Source organism: Esox lucius, chromosome 10, assembly GCF_011004845.1.
Source record: "Esox lucius isolate fEsoLuc1 chromosome 10, fEsoLuc1.pri, whole genome shotgun sequence".
In the NCBI taxonomy this organism is placed as follows: domain Eukaryota; kingdom Metazoa; phylum Chordata; class Actinopteri; order Esociformes; family Esocidae; genus Esox; species Esox lucius.
In genome coordinates, this window is record NC_047578.1 from 3,748,706 (window position 1) to 3,765,068 (window position 16,363).

At 45.8% G+C, this 16,363-nt stretch overlaps 1 protein-coding gene across 4 annotated transcripts in view; it reads right to left on the reverse strand.

The window, feature by feature from the left end:
• fndc5b (fibronectin type III domain containing 5b) overlaps positions 1 to 16,363 on the reverse strand; it is a 30,628-nt gene that overhangs the window by 12,545 nt on the left and 1,720 nt on the right. For 3 of the 4 annotated variants that reach the window (XM_020050061.3, XM_034294595.1, XM_010903965.4), the window contains exons 2-4: positions 9,007 to 9,125; positions 7,878 to 8,076; positions 2,729 to 2,818 (exon numbers count right to left, since the gene is read on the reverse strand). In XM_020050061.3, coding sequence (XP_019905620.1) covers positions 2,729 to 2,818; positions 7,878 to 8,076; positions 9,007 to 9,125 — 408 coding nt within the window. The remainder of the gene's footprint in view (positions 1 to 2,728; positions 2,819 to 7,877; positions 8,077 to 9,006; positions 9,126 to 16,363) is intronic. The other variant, XM_020050064.3, reaches the window with a different exon arrangement.

Below are 16,363 nucleotides of genomic sequence, written 5' to 3' on the forward strand. Positions count from 1 at the left end.
TGCATATTCACAGTTTATGTAACCGGTGCTCACCAAGCCATCAATCACCGTGCTGGAGCTGAGCATGATGGAGGCGACGGAAAAATTGCTATGTAGCCTGCTGTTATTAATCAGCTATGAGCAGATGAATGCATCTTATACAGACCTTATGAGCTGTAAGCTAGCAGCACGCCGTATAAAAGGGCGCCATAAGACACACGGTTACAGCAATGTGTTTGTTGTAATCTTTTGTCAATGCTGTTTATTATTGTTATTATTATTTTCACTATATGCATTCCTCTACAAACCTTTTTTGTACAGCTACAGAATTTATTTCCTCACTTGCTATTATTAATAACTTAACGTCTATTGGTTGTAACAGCATGCATTAGCGATACGTTTTCAAATGTCACGCCGAATTGTACAACATGGCATGAAAAGAGAGAGGGACAAGAGAGAGAAAGAGCAGGGACGGTAAGAGCTACAGTGATCTGAACAACCTGTTCTCCCAGGCCTCAGTAGCTGCTGAGCAATCTGTTCCCGTCACCACTCACCACTTCTCATCACCGCAAAACACAAAGCATGATGGGAACTTGGTCAGGGATTACTATCGCCACACAGGTCCAATTAAAAACCACACACTCTCTTGCTCCTCCGTCCCTCACTCACTCACTCACTCACTCACTTTCTTTGTCTTTGTTTCTTATTCTTCCCATTCTCTTATCTATTCCCTCCCCACACACACAATCATTTTTCATTTGAGTCATTTAATAGATGCACTCATCCAGAACAACTTACAGTTCCCTTCTCCAGCTTGACCCCACCCTTCTAGTTTCACCAACCCTCTACGGCTCTACTGGTTCAGTAATTGGTGGAGTGGAAGTAGGTCTGGGAGGTGCTTTACAGAGGAATAACAGTGACTATTGAAAATGTGTCCGACTTGACAAATCCCTTTTAACTCATTGTTAGACTCAGTCAGTGTGCAAACCGCTCACATTTAGGTAGGTCAAGTTAGAAGCCCCGAAGCCCATTCATTTGATGTTTCGCTCAGGTCCCAGAGGGCTGGATAGGTCGTAATTGGTTCAAGGAGATTTGCAAGAACTTTTGTGTTTAATTTTACGTCTGGATTGAAGAGGCATGGGGGGCAGTAACCTGCGCTATCCATTGGATCTTCATCTTTGTTCCATAACAACCACATTTTTGCTTTGTCGACAACCCTTGTGAAAGCTACCTTTTTAAATAATGTAATCAAGAGTAGATTGGATCACAGGCCAGAACAGAGGAAACTTTCAGGAAAATGCCTTTATTCGATCACAGCTTTTCAGGGTTCTACGATTGCATTTTTGTATAAGGAGCGCCTGTGTTCCCTTGAGGCACACCCAAATTAATCTAGGACCACACCCAAATTAATCTAGGACCACACCCAAATTAATCTAGGACCACACCCAAATTAATCTAGGACCACACCCAAAATAATCTAGGACCACACCCAAATTAATCTAGGACCACATCCAAATTAATCTAGGACCACACCCAAATTAATCTAGGACCACACCCAAATTAATCTAGGACCACACCCAAATTAATCTAGGACCACACCCAAATTAATCTAGGACCACACCCAAATTAATCTAGGACCACACCCAAATTATTACGGTAGTGTTTTGGTTTTCTGTAATAACGTTATCAATTAACCACAGCTGAAAACATACTAGAGATTAATGTCTAGGTTTTGGGGTCTCCAGCCTTCCTGGGTGGGAGAGATACTGTTAAAAATGCTTAATGTTGCAATCTACTCCTTTTTTTTCTTCTTTCAATCAGGCAGATTCGTCCCCTACAGCGTGTCCCTGGGTCAAAACTGTAAAACAGAGCCACACCGCGTTTTCTGTGAATATACAGTACCTGGTCAGATCAGGGTTAATACGCTACTACTCTGAAGGGGGCTCAAGTTACGCACTCAAATTATACATGGCTGAGGTTGTGTTCTGATTGTGGTTGTGTTGGGGTCGAGCAATAGTTATATGTATATGGATGTGGTTGTGTTCAGGTTGTGGCTGTGGCTGTGTTGAGGCTGTGGTTATGGTTGTGTTGTAGTTGTGTTCAGGCTGTGGTTGTGTTCAGGCTGTGATGTAGTTGTGTTCAGGCTGTGGTTGTAGTTGTGTTCAGGCTGTGGTGGTGTTCAGGTTGTGATGTTGTTGTGTTCAGGCTGTGGTTGTAGTTGTGTTCAGTCTGTGGTTGTGTTCAGGCTGTGGTGGTGTTCAGGCTGTGGTTGTAGTTGTGTTCAGTCTGTGGTTGTGTTCAGGCTGTGGTGGTGTTCAGGCTGTGGTGGTGTTCAGGTTGTGCTGTGGTTGTGTTCAGGCTGTGGTTGTGGTGTGGTTGTGTTCAGGCTGTGGTTGGTTGTGGTTGTGTTCAGGCTGTGGTTAGTTGTGGTTGTGTTCAGGCTATGGTTGTGTTGTGTTTGTGGTCAGGCTATGGTTGTGTTGTGGGTGTGTTCAGGCTGTGGTTGTGTTGTGGTTGTGTTCAGGTAGTGGTTGTAGTTGTGTTCCAGCTGTGGTTGTGTTGTGGTTGTGTTCAGGCTGTGGTTGTGTTGTGGTTGTGTTCAGGCTGTGGTTGTGTTGGGGTTGTGTTCAGGCTGTGATTGTGTTGTGGTTATGTTCAGGTAGTGGTTGTAGTTGTGTTCCAGCTGTGGTTGTGTTCAGGCTGTGGTTGTGTTCAGGCTGTGGTTGTGGTTGTGTTTTGGTCAAGTTACCTGCCCACATGACGAGCACCACTACGATGATGATGAGCTCTCCAGCTCTGAGCTGAACGGCCTTTTCCATATCCTCCTTACTCACCTGGTCTGGAGAGAGGAAACAGGGTCATACTGTGGGAACGCACGCATGCACACACACACAGTTCGAGCATTCAGTTTTGTACAAACACATAGATAGGCTTGCTAGTCAGTCAGGGCCAGACCTGGGCTAATTACCCAGCTCAGATTCCCTAGTCAGGGCCAGGCCTGGGCTAATTACCCAGCTCAGATTCCCTAGTCAGGGCCAGGCCTGGGCTAATTGCCCAGCTCAGATGCCCTAGTCAGGGCCAGGCCTAGGCTAATTAACCAGCTCAGTTTCCCCAGTCAGTACCAGGCCTGGGCTAATTAACCTCTCGTTCGGATAAGACTGCTTCACAACCTCCCTGTTTATTCAGATAGGGCCTGGTCCCATACAGAAAATCCTTTATCCCTCTGTTCTGACATTTGTCTTCCCATTATTCCATCTGCCATATCTATCCCTTCAGATATAAATATTCTATGGGGACTGAGATGGAACTGGGCCAGAGTCTCTCAAAGAATGAACGGCAGAAGAGTTCCAAGTCTTGTCATTCAGAGGCTATGTCCCAAATGGGACCCAGTTCCCCATAATAGTTCACTGCTTTTGACTAGATAGACAGGGCTTTGGTAAAAACAAGTGTTTTATATAGGGTGTCATTTGGGATGCAGAAATAGGCTTGTTAAGCACCCTTGGATGAAGGCCCTAAAGGGCACTAAGAGCAGAGATGGGAAACTGTAGATGACCCAACTGCTCTGTATTTTCTGTTGTTTATACCTGCTGGTTTATTTACTTCCCCAGGTGTTGTAGGTCTGAGTTGGCCTCTGATTAGGAGAGGATGAAAAACATAAATGTTTCATAGCTCCGGGATGGGAGGTAGATCAATACACCTGTCAACTTTGACACACACTTGTGGCTCCTGAGCGACGCACTGTGTGTTGCACTTCTAATTAAGCAAGCATCAAATTAAAAAGAACAAATCCCCCCCCTGTTGTTTTAAGAAGAAAAAAAGCAACATTAACAATTATTAATTCGATTTATCAGGCATTTTGCCTCACGGGTGTGAATTGTCTAAGTCAGACACAAACTAATGCATGTTTCGTATAATTACAGGTCCATCCATTCCATTTCGCTCGCGGAGGCACCGCTGCTACAGACTCACCGCGAGGGGCTAATTATCCCCTGCACCCTAATTATCCCATTATCACTCCCTCAAATTTGAAAAACACGTGGAAAGGGCGAACGCACAAGTGGAAGGCTGAGGGGGCGCAGGGAAAGTGGGCGCATTTTGGATTTAGAAAGACAGCAGACTGAGGGATTCTGGTCTGGGCTGGGGACACCATCGATAGAAACCTAGAGTCACAGTAATCTTCAGGAGACAGTAACTACTGACGATGGAGTTGAGAGATGGATGGATGGATGAGGGAAGAATGTATAGAGAGATATTTTCCGTGTGGTCACCAGGAGACATACGGGCGCTAACCACTGCTGGAGGGAGGGAGGGAGGGATTTGAAGAGAAAAGAAAGAGACCAGTCCATCTACTGAATGTTTGAGGGAGAATATTGTCATTGAAATCCAATGAGCTTTTTTAGGCCAAATTATTTTTTGCCCCTGCTAGCTGAAAATCTATTCAAATAATGTGGGCATGTAAAGGGTTTCAATACAGTTTACTAGACATCAACCCTACATATGATTTGATGTGACTCAAAGGCGATTTGGCCATTAATGGAATAGTTCACCTACATGACCAAACAACACATTGGTGTCCCTCAAATTGAGACAGGAATACATGCTCTGGTTTAGTTTACCTGGCATTGTTTCTAAATTGTAACATTTTATAATGTCTGCCACAAATCCCATCCAAGTCCAGGGACAAACATCAGCATTTTTCACATCCAAATCATGCAAAGGTATTTTAATTCCAAGCTCTTTAGAGATTTTAACATGACAAGCATACAACTATAATATCAGTACCACGATTATTTGGCATCGGTGAAACAAATCCCATTCGTGTAAAGGACCCAAGATTTCCCCCCGACGACAGACGACTCCACCCGAGGATTAGGATGCAATATTTATTTCAAGCAAAGGTAAGTAATTAGACTCTGGAAACTGGGTCAAAATATGTGTCTGTATATGTCGTCAACGAACAAACAACATTTAGACTGGACAACGAGGGCTGGGTGACTGAGGCTATGAGGTGGCTGATCACATCATTGGGGGCAGATGCAGTTAATAATTACGTGACAGTGAATGTGGCAACAGAGAAATAGTGTGACTAGAAGGTATTGGACGGTGAGGACTGGGAACCCGAGTGGCTGTGTGAATATTATTAGCATTTCATTAGCATTCCGTGGTTCAGCATCACCATCAATTTCAGATACTTTTGGTTAAACAGCGCTAACATTGGCTTCTGGACAAACAGCACTAACATAAGCCTCTGGACAAACAGTGCCAACGTAGGCCTCTGGACAAACAGCGCTAACGTAGGCCTCTGGACAAACAGCGCTAACGTAGGCCTCTGGACAGACAGTGATAAAATAGGCCTCTGGACAAACAGTGATAAAATAGGCCTCTGGACAAACAGCGCTAACATAGGCCTCTGGACAAACAGTGATGAAATAGGCCTCTGGACAAACAGCGCTAACATAGGCCTCTCGACAAACAGTGCTAACATAGGCTTTTGGACAAACAGTGCTAACATAGGCCTCTGGAAAAACAGCGCTAACATAGACCCCTGGACAAACAGTGCTAACATAGCCTTCTGGACAAACAGTGCTATTGTAGGCCTCTGGACCAACAGCGCTAACATAGGCCTCTGGACAAACAGTGCTAATGTAGGCCTCTGGACAAACAGTGCTAACATAGCCTTCTGGACTAAAAGTGCTAACATAGGCCTCTAGGCATGGGCTGATTTTGCTAGCATTTTGGAAAGTAAACCAATCGCATGGATTCATATCAAACCTTGTCCATAGACTTACAGGGGAGGACACCAATGTGCCGTTCTGTTATTAGTATGAAATATCACTTTGAAGACATGGCAAAGACAGACAGACAGACAGGCACAGACAGACAGACCGGCACAGACAGACACAGACAGACAGGCACAGACAGAGAGACAGACAACAAGTGTTGTTGTGCTGCCCAATGTTCATCTAAAGCAGATGGTAATGGTGCTCTGTGGATTGAAGGAGAGGGACAGTGACTAATGACGTAAATGTGTGTGTGTGTGTGTGTCTGTGTGTGTGTGTATGCGTGTGTGGGCGGTATTTTTGTGATAGTAGTGAGAGGACCTGGAACGCTGTAGGGATTTAATCATCACTCCTAATGAATCAGAGCTCACATCACAGAGATGAATGGCAGACACAATGTGACCTCAGGCCTGACACACAGGCACACACGCATACACACACATACACATGTATATCTACACGCAACAAATGTACATGCGCACACACACACAAACACACACACTCACACACACACACAGTGATAGGAGTGATGAAGAAAGATTTCCTCTGCTAACAGCTGTTTGACCTCAGAGCAGAGATGCCATCTGGCACTTGTCTTATGTGACTAATGATAACCACACACACACACACACACACACGTACACACACGTACACACACGTGCACACACACGTACACACCTGTCCTGGCCATTGCAGATGCCTGATTGTGAAAACTATGAAAATTAGAGGTGACCAAAAAGTGACCTTGTAGTTCCCTTGGTATCCACAGTTAGTTGATGATAGAACTTAAGTTGGCAAAAGGTATGTTATTGTCATAACTTGTTCTTTACAACAGTTTTTCATCATTTCCAAGTTTACATTTCTGGGTTCAGTTTGGGGGCAAGAGCTTACTGGAAGCCCCCTCTGAGTATGAAAAACAAATTAAAAATGCTAAATTACGCTTCAACACTGAGGCTCCAATACAAGATTTCTGCCTCATGACCTGCTGATGTATTTCTGTGTGTGTGTGTCTGTTGGGGAGGGGGCATCTCTTTCCTGTGTATCTGGGTCGTGTACAGAGAAGATGGTTATGTGATGCTCCAGATAACAGCGAGAGCCCTGCCAATGGGAATAACATAATTGGGAAGCTGACAGAGATGGTGGAGATGTCAGCTGTATGGAGATGAATAAGGTGATGAGGTGAGGTATTAGGTGATGAGGAGAAATATAAGGTGATATATAAGGTAATGTATAAGGTAATGTATAAGGTAATGTATAAGGTAGTGTATAAGGTAATGTATAATGTGATGAGGTGATGTGTAAGGTAATGTATAAGGTGATAAGGTGATGAGGTAATGTATAAGGTGATAAGGTGATGAGGTAATGTATAAGGTGACGAGGTGATGTATAAGGTAATGTATAAGGTGATGAGGTGATGTATAAGGTAATGTATAAGGTGATGAGGTGATGTATAAGGTGGTGAGGTGATGTATATGGTGATGTATAAGGTGATGAGGTGATGTATAAGGTGATAAGGAGATGTTTATGGTGATGAGGTGATATATAAGGTGATGAGGAGATGTTTATGGTGATGAGGTGATATATGAGGTGATGAGATCTATAAAGTGATGAGGTGATATATGAGGTAATGAGGAGATGTATAAGGTGATGAGGTGATATATGAGGTGATGAGGAGATGTATAAGGTGATGAGGTGATATATGAAGTGATGAGGTGATATATGAGGTGATGAGGTGATATATGAGGAGATGTATAAAGCTAGAACACCACTGTGACCAAACATGAGCCCTTGCTCAGTTTCTTCTACAGACTCGTCAAACGGTGTAATTCTGTGCGCCTGCGTGTATTATGCCTTTGCAGGTAATGGTTGTTCATTTCAATGTTCCAGATTGGCGCGTCCGTGTGAATTTGCTTCTAGGTCCGCCTCTGACCGTATGCTCCCTGTTCAGCTCTGACATCACAGCTGAAACTGACCACGTCGACACGGAGGCGGAGCCATAACGCATGGCCCAAAAGTACACGCATACACAGATTAGACTGTGTTCTAGCGTGGGCGACTATAAACACAGGCCTAAATGATTTTCTTTGTGTACTGTGTGAGTGCGCGCGTGCTACCTACCTGGGCCTGTGGAGGCCAGTTTCTCCGACTCTCGGCGAGTCCTGAAACTGACAGGGTCGCTGGGAGGGCCACTGCCGCCCATACTGATGCTCTGGACGTGGACGATGTACTCCGTGTCCTCCTCCAGGTCCCACAATGCACAGGAGCGTGTGGTCGTGTTCACTTCCTGGATGTACCGGAGTGTGCGCACATCCCTTTTCTGTGAGGTAAGCAACAACGGGCGACTGAAGCCCCACAGTCACCAAATTCCCCGAAGTCATCAAAACAGCGGCTTCCTCATCACGAGTGTCAAGCGACAACCAAACGACTTCTGACTGCGCTACAGCTACTGTGGCGTCCTAGCGAGCCCTGATGGGGAGCCTAACTGAATACTGGCAGAATTATGTTTTTATACATTTTTTTATTCATCCCGGGAAATTAGCGTATGTTGGCTAATCTGACAAATCGGTACATATTGTGCTGATGATTAGCCTATAATCGTTTTTAATCGACTTTTCTCTGTTACCCCAACACTAATGGTTTTGACTGCTAATGTGGCTGTACAACTCTGCCCGAGGCACCACATCAAGCAGGACTAAATGGCCGGAAGCAGCAGGCTATCTGTTTAACCGGAGCATATTATTAAATGTATCTATCCGTTTAACCGGAGCATATTATTAAATGTATCTATCCGTTTAACCGGAGCATATTATTAAATGTATCTATCCGTTTAACCGGAGCATATTATTAAATGTATGCGTCAGACAATCGGCTGCATTGAGTGCAGAGTCGTGGTCAAGTGGTAGCCCTAAGGCTCCCGACTTCAGGCACATATACTTCTCCCGCCTGCGACTAAGAGTTCAAAACCGCTTTCCACCCTTCACTTCTGTCTTACTTTCACTTAGGCTATTTGATTGGCTAATGTCCATGTAAATATTAGCGACGCCTGAATTCCGCCGTCTTTCATTAGAATAATCTCTTCAATCTGATGCACCCCAAGCCCAATTTGTCCATACGTCTTATTAACTGGACACGTTCATTTTGAAAACTCTTCCAAGCCAGCATCGTCAACCAAAGATCCCAACTCTATTGGCATTATCCACAGACACAAAGCAACAGACAGCACCAACAAACATCGACAGACACCTACCTGCTGTGTGATGGCAAATCCGATGACGGGGTCCCCCTCTAGGATGTCCCACGTGACTATGGCAGAGTTCACCTCCAACTCTCTGATTGTCACATTGAGAGGCGCCGATAGAGATGAGTCTACACACACACACACACACACACACACAATACAGGAGAGGTGAGAACATGTCTTCGTAGAAACACACACAAAATGACATGGCAGACATGCACACATGGCCCCCGAAGGGAAGGTGAGACAATGTCAAATTTACACACACACACACACACACACACACACACACAGAGCTTTAACCTGACACACGGCTTTACACACTACTTTTCCTGGCGAAGAGGACAGGTAAATATTCCTTGTCTCTTCGTTCCTCCGCATTTCGGTTCCGTTCATGAGCTGCTGGGAAAATCCTGATGAGATATTCCCTTGGTCCCCAACACACACCAGCTGGAAAGCTACCTTGGTTTTATTGTAATTAACTTGGGGTGAAGCAGGGACTGAAACTCTCCTTAAATTTAAGACCAAAAAGCAAATGTTTGCTTCTCGAATCTCTCACAATTTAGGAAACTTTGACTTCATGGCTATAATCTAGTGTAATCCCTGGTCCTTGTGTGCAAATGACCATTAATGTGATCTTAAATGTAATACAGGGCCGGTTTTCGCAAGAAACATTAAGCCTAGTCTAGGATTACAGAAAACAAGCTCAATGGAGTTTTCTACTGAACTCGATTTTTGAAGTCCTAGACTATGCTTATGCTGTGCCTGTGAAACCAGCCCATAGTGTTTTATCTGAGGTATTCTGTGTCCGTCTCTACGTTGGTCTCTCTCTCCCTCGCACTATTAATTCCATTCACTAGATCTTTTTTGACATAACAAAGTAAAGGACTTACATTTTCAAATGATACGTGCCAAACTCTACGTGTCTCTCATCATGAAGTAGCAATGTATGGGCAGCCAATCCTCTGCTCACTGTTGCTTCCCCCAATAGAATAAGTGGCTTATTTCCAGGTCTTGGATAATGGACAGAAATGTGGGGAATCACTCTACGTTTTAAATAACTGGCATTTGGTCAGACATCGGCAGTTTCAGGTTCAGCAGTGGTACGGTTGGTTTCACAGTCTTTCCTCTACCAGGAGCCAGTCTGTGTTCACTGAGCCTGTACGTAGCCAAGGTTTTTCAATTGGTTTGTTCAGGTACCATGGCCTTGGTGTACTGCTGACATTTTGCGTCAGAAAACATTAAAGGCATTTAAGGACGGATAACATTGAAGATTGCTTGTGTTTTGCTTGTGTTTGTGTTTTCCAATACATTGCAGTTTTGTTTTGGTAATGGAGCTCTTTCTGATTGGTTGGATGGTCTGGTTCTGAGGTTTCAGCGTGTTGGGACAACACGTTTGTGAACCCAGCCCCAGGACAAGTTGGTTGAAGGGACTCTAATCTTTTCTCAACTCTTGGCACTGTAGGTCTTGATAATTCTATGAATGTTGTGTCTGTGTGTGTGTGTGTGTGTGGGAGGAGGGAGGCACCTGTCCCCTCCGTTCCATTAGTACCAAGATTAATCAAGACATTATGTGGGGAACTGGTGTTTCCTCAGATAAGGATCTATAACAGTGAACAGTGCAAAAACACACAAAAAAACTAAACACACACACTTTCTTTCATACGTGCAAACACTGATTCTCTTGTCTCATACGGCCACACAATCTTTTTCATGAACACACACACACAGACACACACACACACACATCTCTAGTTAAGAGTGTGGTGAGTCACGACTGTTTGCGAGTTTCTGAGTGTGTGTGTGTGTGTGTGTGTGTGAAGATTAGATGTGGACCAAAGCTCGGGATTCGAGGATTGCATACACTCATTGCTCCATTGCTCTTAGCTCTATGATAAATCTGCCAAGGATGCCCGAACCACAGACACTTCAGGGTCACCACTGAAACATACACGCACGTACGCGCACACGCGCAGCACAAACGCGCACACACACACCTGCAGACCTGCTCTGCCTGTTTTGGAACCAAACTATCAGTATGCACAAACAGTCACACAGCCACGGACTGCTTGGCCTGCGTACTCACGTTAGTGGGCTGTTGGAGATTGTGCGGATGTTTACTTCAATTAGATTTTGATTTGATTGCTCCCACTGTTTTGTCTGCTGCCCAGCAAGCAGATAAGCAACACAGAATACATCAGTCAGTGTTTCAGTGGTCCCTCAGCACATCTAAATGAGATTACACATCATCCAACACTGGAACTAACGCAGCGTCCCGTGTCCCCAGCAATGCCCTATCCCGTACCTAGGGCACTACTGTCCACCGGGGCCCATAAGGACTCTGTTTGGAACAAGTACACTATGTAGGGAGTAGGTAGCTATTTGGGACGTAATATTAGCCCGGTTGAGATGGTCTTAAAGCCAATCAAAACAACTTGCTCGCCTTTCCCTCCACACTCTGCGATAACCCAATCATCTGACAGGGGGCTGAGGACTACACGGGGGGACTAAGAGGGACTGGGTGAAATCTGATTTAGGAAATTCAATTGATGGACAATCAACTCTGCTGGTCTGTGCTTGTGTTTTTCTCTGTTATGTGTGTGTTTATGTGTGTGTTTATGTTTTCTGTGTTATGTGTGTGTGTGTGTGTGTGTGTGTGTGTGCGTGTGTGTGTGCAAGCATGCGTCCGTTTCAACTCCTTTCAAATTCTTCTGGCAGAACATTTGTGCCGATCACTCAGTTGTCGAAGGACATTCTCCCTAATGAAAAGGTATTTTGGCCTTAATGGAAATTAAATCAGTCCCATGAAAGGAGACGCGTCCATTAATTGTAATCCACATGTCCTATTGCCACAGGACTAAATCCTACTGTGAGGTAACTGTCAGAATAAGATGTGCCCAATCCGCATTGAGCCAAGTAGTTTTTGGATTCACCATTATGGCAGCGATTTCCCTATTCCACTAAAACTGTGTTTCCAATCCTGTTGTTCCACCCACACACCCGCTTCAAATGTTACTCTACCACACACAACCGATACAAATGTTACTCTACCACCCACATACCCGATACAAATGTTACTCTACCACACACACCCGCTTCAAATGTTACTCTACCACACACACCCGATTCAAATGTTACTCTACCACACACACCCGCTTCAAATGTTACTCTTCCACACACACCCGCTACAAATGTTACTCTACCACACACACCTGATTCAAATGTTACTCTACCACACACACCCGCTTCAAATGTTACTCTACCACACACACCCAATACAAATGTTACCCTACCACCCACACACCTGATTCGAATGTTACCCTACCACACACACCCGCTACAAATGTTACTCTACCACCCACACACCCGCTTCAAATGTTACCCTACCACACACACCCGCTTCAAATGTTACTCTACCACACACCCGCTACAGATGTTACTCTACCACACACACCCACTTCAAATGTTACTCTACCACACACACCCGCTTCAAATGTTACTCTACCACACACACCCGAAACAAATGTTACTCTACCACCTACACACCCGATACAAATGTTACTCTACCACACACACCCACTTCAAATGTTACTCTACCACACACACCCGATTCAAATGTTACTCTACCACACACACCCGATACAAATGTTACCCTACCACACACACCCGCTTCAAATGTTACTCTACCACACACCCGCTACAGATGTTACTCTACCACACACACCCACTTCAAATGTTACTCTACCACACACACCCGCTTCAAATGTTACTCTACCACACACACCCGAAACAAATGTTACTCTACCACCTACACACCCGATACAAATGTTACTCTACCACACACACCCACTTCAAATGTTACTCTACCACACACACCCGATTCAAATGTTACTCTACCACACACACCCGATACAAATGTTACCCTACCACCCACACACCTGATTCAAATGTTACCCTACCACACACACCCGCTTCAAATGTTACTCTACCACACACCCGCTACAAATGTTACTCTACCACACACACCCACTTCAAATGTTACTCTACCACACACACCCGCTTCAAATGTTACTCTACCACACACACCCAAAACAAATGTTACTCTACCACCCACACACCCGATACAAATGTTACTCTACCACACACACCCACTTCAAATGTTACTCTACCACACACACCCGATACAAATGTTACCCTACCACCCACACACCTGATTCAAATGTTACCCTACCACACACACCCGCTACAAATGTTACTCTACCACCCATACACCCGCTTCAAATGTTACCCTACCACACACACCCGCTTCAAATGTTACTCTACCACACACACCCACTTCAAATGTTACTCTACCACACACACCCGCTTCAAATGTTACTCTACCACACACACCCAAAACAAATGTTACTCTACCACCCACACACCCGATACAAATGTTACTCTACCACACACACCCACTTCAAATGTTACTCTACCACACACCCCCGATACAAATGTTACCCTACCACCCACACACCTGATTCAAATGTTACTCTACCACACACACCCACTTCAAATGTTACTCTACAACACACACCCGATACAAATGTTACTCTACCCCCCACACACCCGCTTCAAATGTTACTCTACCCCCCACACACCAGATTAAAATGTTACTCTACCACACACACACACCCGCTTCAAATGTCACTCTACCACACACCCGATACAAATGTTACTCTACCACCCACACACCCGCTTCAAATGTTACTCTACCACACACAAACGATACAAATGCTACTCTACCACCCACACACCCGCATCAAATGTTACTGTACCTCACACACCAGAATCAAATGTTACTCTACCACCCACACACCCGCTTCAAATGTTACTCTACCACACACAACCGATACAAATGCTACTCTACCACCCACACACCCGCATCAAATGTTACCCTACCTCACACACCAGATTCAAATGTTACTCTACCACCCACACACCCGCTTCAAATGTTACTGTACCACACACACCCGATACAAATGTTACTCTACCACCCACACACCCGCTTCAAATGTTACTCTACCACACACACCCGATACAAATGTTACTCTACCACCCACACACCCGCATCAAATGTTACTCTACCACACACACCCGATTCAAATGTAACTCTACCACACACACCCGATTCAAATGTAACTCTACCACACACACCCGCTTCAAATGTTACTCTACCACACACATCCGATTCAAATGTTACTCTACCACACACAGCCGATTCAAATGTTACTCTACCACACACCCGATTCAAATGTAACTCTACCACACACCCCCGTTTCAAATGTTACTCTACCACACATACCCGATTCAAATGTTACTCTACCACACACACCCGATTCAAATGTAACTCTACCACACACACCCGCTTCAAATGTTACTCTACCACACACATCCGATTCAAATGTTACTCTACCACACACACCCGCTTCAAACGTTACCCTACCACCCACACACCTGATTCAAATGTTAGCTTACCACCCACACACCCAATTGATGCAATCAACCTATCATCAAGTCTTTAATTTGAATCAGGCGTGTAAGTGCTAGTGCAAAAACAAAAATGTGTACCCATTGGGGTCCCCAGGACCAGGATTGGGAAACACTGGACTAGAAGCCTTAAGTGCAACTCTGTCTAATGTTGTGCCCAGATCCAAATAAAACAAATCAATCTGAACTCCCACTCTCTATTTTACATTTATGCGCATGTGTGTATGCCTGTGTATGTGTGTTAGTTACTTTACCTTTATTATCTAGTGGACGGAACAGAGGTAACAACAACCCCCCCCCCCCCTTTCACCCGCAAAATGTCTCTGTGTAACAGTGCTGATCCAGGATCTGCTCGCCGTAATCTCATTCATTACGATCTAAAAGGCTAAACCAACAGGGCACACACCAACAGTCACGCCGATCTACGGCACACACACACACTCACACACACACACACACTCACACACTCACACACACACACTCACACGCACTCACACACAGACACACACTCACACACACACACTCACACACACACTGGACGGGAGCACAAGCCCAGGAACACAATCACAATTGGGGATGCAGGTGCCCGACCTTCCACAACACAACCGGGTCCAGCGCCCACACCCCTCAGAGGCTCCCACCGTACACAGGACCCACACCCCTCAGAGGCTCCCACCGTACACAGGACCCACACCCCTCAGAGGCTCCCACCGTACACAGGACCCACACCCCTCAGAGGCTCCCACCGTACACAGGACCCACACCCCTCAGAGGCTCCCACCGTACACAGGACCCACAGCCCTCAGAGGCTCCCACCATACACAGGACCCACACCCCTCAGAGGCTCCCACCGTACACAGGACCCACACCCCTCAGAGGCTCCCACCGTACACAGGACCCACACCCCTCAGAGGCTCCCACCGTACACAGGACCCACACCCCTCAGAGGCTCCCACCGTACACAGGACCCACACCCCTCAGAGGCTCCCACCGTACACAGGACCCACACCCCTCAGAAGCTCCCACCGTACACAGGACCCACACCCCTCAGAGGCTCCCACCGTACACAGGACCCACACCCCTCAGAGGCTCCCACCGTACACAGGACCCACAGCCCTCAGAGGCTCCCACCATACACAGGACCCACAGCCCTCAGAGGCTCCCACCATACACAGGACCCACAGCCCTCAGAGGCTCCCACCGTACACAGGACCCACAGCCCTCAGAGGCTCCCACCATACACAGGACCCACAGCCCTCAGAGGCTCCCACCATACACAGGACCCACAGCCCTCAGAGGCTCCCACCATACACAGGACCCCCACACATATTAAATGAGGCAGGTGTGGCTCGGAGGTGGTGACTCAAACCACAACACCCCTCAGGGGCCTATAAACATTCTTCTCCACCTGGAGGAGCGTCTGATATAAACTTTAATCTAGTTGCAATTGCAATCTGGTGTGAACTCAACACACACACAGACGCACACACACACGTTTCCTAAGCAGTCTTTTTCCGCAGCTGATTCAGTTCCTCCATCCCCACCAATCTGCCGGGCATGGCAGTCAAAATGAAGGAATTCCACCCTGGTGTTTCGCCTATATCACTGCTGATGACAGAAGGGCACATTTTAAGAGCGCTGAACTGCAGCATGGCAATTTATTATTGACCCTCCGGGGGCATCTCATTACACTGCGTTGGCCTCCTCACCTGAGAGCAACAGTGGACAAGGGACATGGAAATGGTTTAGTTTGCAGTTTCATATCCACCATGCAGCACATCTCGCTTGTTTCTTTGGAACTGGGTACTATATGAGCACTTTGTGACAACTGCTGATT